Below are 9,941 nucleotides of genomic sequence, written 5' to 3' on the forward strand. Positions count from 1 at the left end.
CCACATGGGATAACATGCCAATTGCAGGAATACTCTTACTTAAAAGGAGTTGTACCTGAGCACCATGGGTTGAAGAGTACCACAAAGTTTCCAAGATAGTGCTTCACATCTTCGTCATCAGTGTGTTGCAGAATTAATCTGTGGTAACCAATCATGGCTTCTGGCGATGGTGATATGGCTAGGCACCATTCACTCTTGGTGGAAGAGGAAATAATCGCACTCCATCTTTTGAAATCTATTGACTTTGTGAAAGGAACCACTATTTTGGTTCTTATGGCAGTGCTCGGTTTTGGACCTAAAGCAAAAGAAGCACTGTTAGATTAATAATACGACAGAAAAGGTAGCTTTGTACCAAGCTTTTATATTTTATGATCATGTAATTTATATTCAATATATGTTAAGCTAATTCGCTTCAGCAGTCGTTACACTGGTTATTTATCCAGATCCCAGTGCAAGGTAATATTCCCCTCATGTCTCATTTGCACTTATCTTATGATACACCAAAACTACACCTTTGACATCAGTGCAAAGAGGTCCCCACATTGTATCAACCCTAAAGTTGCTGGAGTCAGGCCTCTGGTGGGCAGAGTCTATAGGCCCCTAACAGTAGCTACACTGTTGGATGGAGTATCAATCAAGAAATAATGAGGCTTGTAAAAAAGGAATGGCACTAATCATGGGAGATTTTAACCTTCATATTGATTGGACAAAGCAAATTGGCCAGGGTAGCCTTAAGGAAGACTTCATAGAGTGCATCCAGGATAGCTTCCTTGAACAGTACGTTCCGGAACCAACCAAAATTTATCTTAGATCTGGTACTGTGTAACGAGACAGGATTAATAAATGATCTCCAAGTAAAGGATCCTCTAGGAATGAGTGACCATAACATGGTTGAATTTCAAATTCAGTTGAAGGGTGAGAAAGTTGGATCTCTAATCAGTGTCCTAAGCTTAAATAAAGGAGACTACAAAGGTATGAAGGCAGAGTTGGCCAAAGTGGACTGGGAAAATAGATTAAAGACTGGAACGGTGGATGAGCAGTGGCAGACATTTAAGGAGGTATTTCATAACTCTCAACAAAAATATATCCCAATAAGAAGGAAAGGCTGTAAGAGAAGGGATAATCATCTGTGGCTAACTAAGGAAATAAGGGATGGTATCAAATTGAAAACAAGGGCATAGAATGTAGCCAAGACTAATGGGAGGCCAGGGGATTGGGAAACTTTAAAAAGCCAGCAAAGAACAACGAAAAAAAAATAAAGAGAGGGAAGATAGATTATGAAAGTAAACTAGCATGAAATATAAAAACAGATAGTAAGAGTTTCTACAGAAACATAGAAACATAGAAACTAACAGCGCAGATGGAGGCCATTTTGGTCCATCGTGTCCATGCCGGCCGACAAAGAGCCACATGGCCCTTCGTCAGCAGCCCTGAAGGTTACATACAAACCTATGAACAATGCGGAAAGACAAAGAGCATCCAGCCCAAACCAGTCTGCCTCACACAACTGCGACACCCCTCATACTGAAACATTCTACATTTCATCCCAACCAGAGCCATGTGATCTCCTGGGAGAGGCAAAAACCAGATAAAACCCCAGGCCAATTTAGGGAGAAAAACATCTGGGAAAATTCCTCTCCGACCCATCCAGGCGATCGAAACTAGTCCAGGAGATCACCCTGGCCGTATTCGATTCCCTGCAGTACTTACCATTATATCTGCGCCGTCCAACAAAAGGTCATCCAGTCTAATCCCAATTACCAGCTCTAGGTCCGTAACCCTGCAGGTTACTGCACTTTAAGTGCCCATCCAACCATCTCTTAAAAGTGGTGAGGGTTTCTGTATCCACCACTCTTCCAGGCAGCGAATTCCAGATCCCCACAACTCCCCGCATAAAGAAGCCCTCCTCAAATTCCCTCTAAACCTTCCCCCAACCGACTTAAAACTATGCCCCCTCGTAATAGACCCCTCCACCAATGGAAATAGACCCTTACTATCCACTATGTCCAGGCCTCTCAATATTTTGTACACCTCAGTAAGGTCTCCTCTCAACCTCCTCTGTTCCAATGAGAACAAACCCAGCCTATCCAATCTGTCCTCATAACTAACTACAGGTACGTAAAAAGAAAAAGAGTGGTTAAGTAAATGTTGGTCCCGAGAGGATGAAACTGGAGAACTTATAATGGGGAACAGGGAAATGTTAGAGACTTTGAACAAATACCTTGTATCGGTCTTCACAGTAGAAGGCACTAAAAGCATCCCAATAGTGGATAATCAAGGGGCTATAGGGAGGGAGGAACTTAATACAATCACTATCACTAATGAAGTAGTACTCGGTAAAATAATAGGACTAATGGCAGACAAGTCCCCTGGATCTGATGGCTTGCACCCTAGGGTCCTATAAGAAGTGACTGCAGAGATAGTGGATGCATTGTTTGTAATCTACTAAAATTCCCTAGATTCTGTGGAGATCCCAGTGGATTGGAAAACCGCAAATGTATCGGGAGGCAGACAGAAAGCAGGAAACTATAGACCAGTTAGCCTAACATCTATCCTTGGAAAAATGCTGGAATCCATTATTGAGGAAGCAGTAGCAGGATATTTGGAAAAGCATAATTCTACCAAGCAGAGTCAGCATGGTTTTATGAAAGGGAAATCATGTTTGACAAATTTGCTGCAGTTCTTTGAGGATGTAATGAGCAGGGTGGATAAGGGGGAACCAGTGGATATGGTGTATTTGGATTTCAAGAAGGCATTCGATAAGGTGCCACATAAAAGGTTACTGCATTAGATAAAAGTTCACGGGGTTGGGATAAAATATTAGCATGGATTGAGGATTGGCTAACTAACAGAAAACAGAGAGTCGGGATAAATGTGTCGTTTTCCGATTGGCAAAGATTAACCAGTGGGGTGCCGCAGGGATCAGTGCTGGGGCCTCAACTATTTACAATTTATATTAACGACTTGGATGAAGGGACCGAGTGTAATGTAGCTAAGTTTACTGATGATACAAAGATGGTTGGGAAAGCAAATTGTGAGGAGGACATTTAAAATCTGCAAAGGAATATAGACAGGCTAAGTGAGTGGTGCAAAAATTTGGCAGATGGAGTATAATGTGAAAAAATGTGAGGTTATCCACTTTGGCAGAAATAATAGAAAAGCAAATTATAATTTGAATGGAGAAAAATTGCAAAGTACTGCAGTACAGACGGACCTGCGGGTCCTTGTGCATGAAACACAAAAAGTTCATATGCAGGTACAGCAAGTAATCAGGAAGGCAAATGGAATGTTGGCCTTTATGGCAAGGGGGATAGAGTATAAAAGCAGAGAAGTCCTGCTACAGCTGTACAGGGTATTGGTGAGGCTACACCTGGAGTACTGCGTGCAGTTTTGGTCTCCGTATTTAAGGAAGGATATACTTGCATTCTTAGAAGGTTCATAGGTTGATTCTGGAGATGAGGGGTTGACTTATGAAGATAGGTTGAGTAGGTTGGGCCTCTACTCATTGGATTTCAGAAGAATGAGAAGTGATCTTATCGAAACATATAAGATAATGAGGGGGCTCGACAAGGTGGATGCAGAGAGGATATTTCCACTCATATGGGAAACTAAAACTAGGTGGCAAAGTCTCAGAATAAGGGGCCGCCCATTTAAAACTGTGATGAGGAGGAATTTCTTCTCTCAGAGGGTTGTAAATCTGTGGAATTATCTGCCCCAGAGAGCTTTGGAGGCTGGGTCATTGAATATATTTAAGGAGGAGATAGACAGATTTTTGAGTGATAAGGGAATAAGGGGTTACAGGGAAGTGGAGCTGAGTCCATGATCAGATCAGCTATGATCTTATTAAATGGCAGAGCAGGCTCAAGGGATCAAATGGCCTATTCCTGCTCCTATTCCTTGTGTTCTTGTGTTCTGACCTTACTCTAAAGTCTCAGGCAGTGTCGTCCAATAGAAATTATTGACTAGCTACTGGCATGGCTACAGTGAGTCTGTTTTAGTAGAAAGTCATTGAAAGTGGGCATGCAGGTACAGCAGGTGGTGAAGAAGGCAAATGGTATGTTGACCTTCATAGCTAGGGGATTTGATTATAGGAGCAGGGAGGTCTTACTGCAGTTGTACAGGGCCTTAGTGAGGCCTCACCTGGAATATTGTGTTCAGTTTTGGTCTCCTAATCTGAGGAAGGACGTTCTTGCTATTGAGCGAAAGTTCACCAGACTGATTCCCGGGATGGCAGGACTGACATATGAGAAGAGACTGGATCGACTGGGCCTGTATTCACTGGAGTTTAGAAGGATGAGAGGAGATCTCATAGAAACATACAAAATTCTGACGGGACTGGACAGGTTAGATGCAGGAAGAATGTTCCCGATGTTGGGGAAGTCCAGAATCAGGGGTTACAGTCTAAGGATAAGGGGTAAGCCATTTAGGACTGAGATGGGGAGAAACTTCTTCACCCAGAGAGTTGTTAACCTGTGGAATTCTCTACCGCAGAGAGTTGTTGATGCCAGTTCATTGGATATATTCAAGAGGGAGTTAGATATGGCCCTTACGGCTAAAGGGATCAAGGGGTATGGAAAGAAAGCAGGAAAGGGGTACTGAGATGAATGATCAGCTGTGATCTTATTGAATGGTGGTGCAGGCTCGAAGGACCGAATGGCCTACTCCTGCACCTATTTTCTATGTTTCTATGTTTCTAAGCACCTTAAATAGAAGCAAATGTATTTTATGCATGTATATTCACGTAACAAACATCTATCACCATTCAGTTTCCCACGTTACAACAGTGATTACACTTCATTGGCTGTAAAGCAATTTAAGACATCAGTGGTCGTGAAAGGTGCTATATAAATGCAATCGTTCTTTCTTTCTTTCTTTCTTTCTTTCTTTCTTTCTTTCTTTCTTTCTTTCTTTCTTTCTTTCTTTCTTTCTTTCTTTCTTTTTGTAAAGCATTCAAAGTCTCTGCTTTTTGTCTGACCATTTTACCAACAAATGCACCAGAAGGTTAAAGTTCACATGCATACACCTTCCGAGTATGAGTACTGAAATCACATGGTCAACGACTGTCATGTATGTAACCATCATGCAACGGTAATCTTCATGCAACTGTAACCTTCATGCAACTCCTGTACACTGTACTTATACCCTAGAAATGCACACCCTGACCACAGGAGGTGAACTTGTGGGAGACACTCCTCACCTGGGTTTCCAGGTATAAAAGGGGAGGTTCCACCCAGGGTCAGCACTCCTTGGTCCTGGTAATAAAGGTTAAGGTCACGTAGTGACTGTGTCTGCAATACATGCCTCGTGTGAGTTTGTAGTACGGTACAGGGACACCACATTTGGCGACGAGAAACGGGAATCACCGAACCACGAGGATGGCCACCGGTAGCACAGAGGAACATTACTGTGTGGGTGAGGACTGGGACAACTTCGTGGAAAGACTCCAGCAGAGCTTTGTCACGAAGGACTGGCTGGGAGCGACAGCGACTGAGAAGCGGAGGGCGCATCTACTGACCAGCTGCGGACCACAGACGTATGTGCTGATGAAAGACCTGCTCGCACCCCAAAAGCCAGCGGACAAGTCCTTTGAAGAGGTCAGCCAACTGATCAGTGAGCATCTCAAGCCGGCGAGTAGCGTACACATGGCCCGGCACTGGTTCCACACACCCCAGCGTTGGGAGGGACAATACATCTCAGTCTTCGTTGCGCACCTGCGGCGCTTGGCCAGTCTCTGTAAATTCACAGACACCAGCAGGGGGGAGATGTTAAGGGACTTTTTCATTGAGGGCATTAATCATGCTGGGATTTTCAGGAAGCTTATGGAGGCAAAGGACTTGACTTTAGAAGGGGCGGCGTTGATAGCTCAGACCTTTATGACAGGGGAAGAGGAGACCAAGCTAATTTACACGTGCAGCCCTGGTCCCAACGTTGCGATGGACCAGGGAGTTAACATTGTGAACGCGGCTAGGGACCCCGCAGGCAGGCAAGGGCATTTCGAAACCGCCCAGGCAGCAACAGACTCTAGGGTGGGCCCGCAACAGGGACAATGGAAAGGGGATCGGCAATTCACGCCATCACAAAGAACAATGCGTCCTGCGATGGGACCATTAACACCCACCATCAGAATGCTTAGAAACAACCAAATGGGCAATTAGAGAGGAATGCCTGGTAACAGTCCTTTTGTTAACAACAATCTCAGCTGATGCTCGAGATGCGAAAAGCTGCAGGTTCCAGCAATATACCTGTAGGATTTGTAACGTCAGTGGACACTTGGCCAGGATGTGCAAAAAGGCTGTGGCGAGGCTAATCTGTGAGACAGAGGAACAAGACGAGGGGTCTGCAATGCAGGATGATGCCTGGGGAAAAGCCATGGATGCTGAAGTTCAGCGGGTTCACGTGGCTGATGTCCACAGCTCATACACTAAAATGCCACCCATGATAATGAAAGTTTTATTGAATGGCATCCCGGTGCGCATGGAGCCGGATATGGAAGATAGCCAGTCACTTATGAGCGCCCAACAATTTGAGAGACTATGGCCACACAGAGCTAGCAGGCCCAAACTGGAATGCATTGACACGCAGCTATGGATGTACACCAAAGAGATCATCCCAGTGCTAGGCAGTGCAAACTTGGTGGTAACACATAATGGGGGATTGTCAACAACGGGCTTTCAATAAGGCGAGGAACCTGCTGTGTTCTAACAAACTGTTGACTTTGTATGACCCCTGTAAAAAACTGGTTTTAATGTGCGATGCATCGTCCTACGGGGTTGGGTGTGAGTTGCAGCAGGGTAATGATGACGGCCGACTCCAACCGGTGACTCCAACCAGGCAGAGCGTGGATACGGCATGGTCAGAAAGGAAGCACTCGCTGGTGTTTACAGTATGAAAAAGATGCACCAGTACCTTTTCGGGAGACGGTTCGAGCTAGAGATGGACCACAAGCCGTTAACATCCCTGTTGTCCGACAGCAAGGCTGTCAATGCCAATGCGTCAGCTCGCATACAGCGATGGGCTCTCACGCTGGCTGCATATGACTACACGATATGACACCGGCCAGGCACCGAAAATTGCACTGATGCGCTCAGCAGGCTCCCACTGGCCACCACCGAGGGGACAACGGAGCAAAGCACTGAGATGGTCATGGCTGGTTGAGGCTTTTGACACCGCAGGCTCCCCCATCACAGCCCACCAGATCAAACTCTGGACCAACTCTCCTATCCATGATCGAGAAATGTGTCCAGACTGGGGATTGGGCACCCGCGTGCCCCGAAGAGATCAGACCGTTTCAGAGACGGATGGATGAGCTCTCCATCCAAGCCGACTGCCTGCTATGGAGCAGCTGAGTAGTCATGCCCCAGAAAGGAAGGGAAGCGTTCATCAGGGAACTCCACAGCGAGCACCCTGGCATCGTGTTAATGAAAGCCATTGCCCGTTCACATGTATGGTGGCCGGGAATTGACTCAGACCTGGAACACTGGGTTCGCAGGTGCACGACGTGTACCCAGCTGGGCAATGCCCCCAGGGAGGCCCCACTCAGCCCGTGGCCCTGGCCCACCAGGCCATGGTCACGTATTCACGTAGACTATGCGGGCCCGTTCATGGGGAAATGTTCCTGATCGTTGAAATGGATCGAGCGCATCATATTAAACTCGTGCACGGCATCCATCACCATGGAGAGTCTGCGTATGGTTTTCGCGACGCACGGCTTGCTGGACATTCTGGTCAGCGACAATGGCCCGTGTTTCACCAGCCATGAATTCCAGGAGTTTATGTTGGGTAATGGTATCAAACACGTCCGGACAGCACCGTTCAAGCCGGCTTCCAATGGCCAGGCAGAACGGGCGGTCCAAGTCATAAAACAGGGCATGCTACGCATCCAAGGACCCTCCCTTCAGTATCGCCTATCGCGCCCCCTGCTGGCCTACAGCTCCTGTCCGCACTCGCTCACGGGAGTCCCGCCAGCGGAACTCCTCATGAAATGCACGCTTAAAACGCGGCTGTCCCTCATTCACCCAGCCCTGGCAGACATTGTTGAGGGCAAGCGGCAGTCCCAAACCGAGTTCCATGATCGAAACTCAAGGGGGAGGTGTATAGATATGGATGACCCGGTATTTGTTCTTAACCATGCTTTGGGACCCAAGTGGCTTGAGGGCACCGTAATTGGCAAAGAAGGGAATAGGGTCATAGTGGTTAGACTAAACAATAGGCAGATATGCCGCAAACACTTGGACCAAGTAAAGAAAAGGTTCAGCATAGACACAGAGGAACCTGAAGAAGAGCATGAGATGTCACCCACACCACTGCCAGTGGACGAGTAACGAGTGCAATCCTCAGCATGCACAGTCCCTGCGGCCAGCCCGGACAGGCCGGAATCACCTCAGGTGACAGAGATGCGTGCCGAGGCTCAGCCACCAGAGCTCCAACTGCGGCGCTCCACGAGAGAGCAACCAGCTGAAAGACTCAACCTTTGACATAAAAAGACGTAAGGGGGGAGGTGATGTCATGTATGTAACCATCATGCAACGGTAATCTTCATGTAACTGTAACCTTCATGCAACTCATGTACACTGTACTTATACCCTAGAAATGCACACCCTGACCACAGGGAGTGAACTTGTGGGAGACACTCCTCACCTGGGTTTCCAGGTATAAAAGGGGAGGTCCCACCCAGGGTCAGCACTCCTTGGTCCTGGGAATAAAGGTTAAGGTCACATAGTGACTTTGTCTGCAGTACATGCCTCATGTGAGTTTGTAGTACGGTGCAGGGACACCACAACGACGGTGTCAGTACTCAATTTTTATTAGCTAGCCAATCAGAAATCAAATTAACCACATCTGGAATCCTAATTTGCCACAAGTGGCCAGTGAGGGCTTTATTGTGCAGCACTTTTCCACAGTGAAATATGTAGGGCTAGATTTTCCCCTTTCCTACCGGCATGCAACGGGAGACAGTGGGAAACCATGAAGTTTTAAATTCACAGCAACACAAAAGGTGGGTTCCATGGCCAGAAGACAGTCTGATTGGCTGGCTGGCTTCCAGTCACATGGGGCACACAGGCTGGACACCACAGGCCCAGGTTAGGTGCTGGGTCCAGGATGATGCAGGGATCGGGGCGGAAGGGGGGGTCGTGCCGGGGGTGGGGAGATGGGGCAGGGCAGAGGGATGGCAGGGTGGGGGTCAGGGAGGGGCGGGAGGGGACGGAGGGGAAAGTCGGAGGGGTGGAGGGATGGCGGGGCAGGGGGGGTGCAGGCCAGGTGTGGGGATGGGGCGGGGCGCAGGGGGCGGGGTGGGGCAGGGTGGGGGCATTTACCTGTCTCGAAGATCAATCTAAACTTGGTCATTTCCAGATTGGATCCATCCGTGAAGTCCACCTTAATGTTGAAGATCTGGCCCCTTCTGACTATCAGGCGCTTGGTGCTGATCTCATCGGTTCTGTGTTCCATGTTATTCTTCTCAAATTGAAAGTCAACTCGGCATTTTGAAGAAACCCCAGCTTGAAAAACAAAGGACATTTATAAAGCTATTGGCCACAAAATTCTGCTCCGTAGCACCCATTGTTTGGGCACTACGGGTGCCATTTTGGTTCCAATATGACATCCATGGCGGCATGCATACTTCTGGTGCAGGTCGTGCAGTATGCCATCTTGGGTAGGGCGTTATTGCACACACGTGCAGCACGCGCTGGAAGTATGCAGAGTAGGCAGATCGTGACGTCAATCAGTGTGCAATGCTGATTTGATGCCAGCGGTGAAATTTCGGAGCTCAACGCCCCAGCTAGTGCCCTCTCTCGAGCTTGCACAGCTGAACGTGTGTTCAGCAGCAGGAAGAATGCTCCCACCAGCGCGAGTTAAAGGGATCATCAACTAGTTACTGGTTAGTTTCTGATTGATTTCTACTGGCTCTTGCTGAGTTTGTCGAAGTATTTAGTAGTTTGAAG

General features: G+C 47.4%; 1 protein-coding gene across 1 annotated transcript in view; it reads right to left on the minus strand.

The window, feature by feature from the left end:
• LOC139276869 (protein-glutamine gamma-glutamyltransferase 2-like) overlaps positions 1-9,647 on the minus strand; it is a 61,331-nt gene extending 51,684 nt beyond the window's left edge. The window contains exons 1-3 of the mRNA XM_070894866.1: positions 9,620-9,647; positions 9,315-9,497; positions 56-295 (exon numbers count right to left, since the gene is read on the minus strand). Of these exons, the coding sequence (XP_070750967.1) occupies positions 56-295; positions 9,315-9,497; positions 9,620-9,647 (451 nt within the window). The remainder of the gene's footprint in view (positions 1-55; positions 296-9,314; positions 9,498-9,619) is intronic.
• Between the last annotated feature and the right edge of the window lie 294 nt (positions 9,648-9,941).

The sequence above is a fragment of the Pristiophorus japonicus genome, chromosome 12, assembly GCF_044704955.1.
Source record: "Pristiophorus japonicus isolate sPriJap1 chromosome 12, sPriJap1.hap1, whole genome shotgun sequence".
Lineage (NCBI taxonomy): Eukaryota > Metazoa > Chordata > Chondrichthyes > Pristiophoridae > Pristiophorus > Pristiophorus japonicus.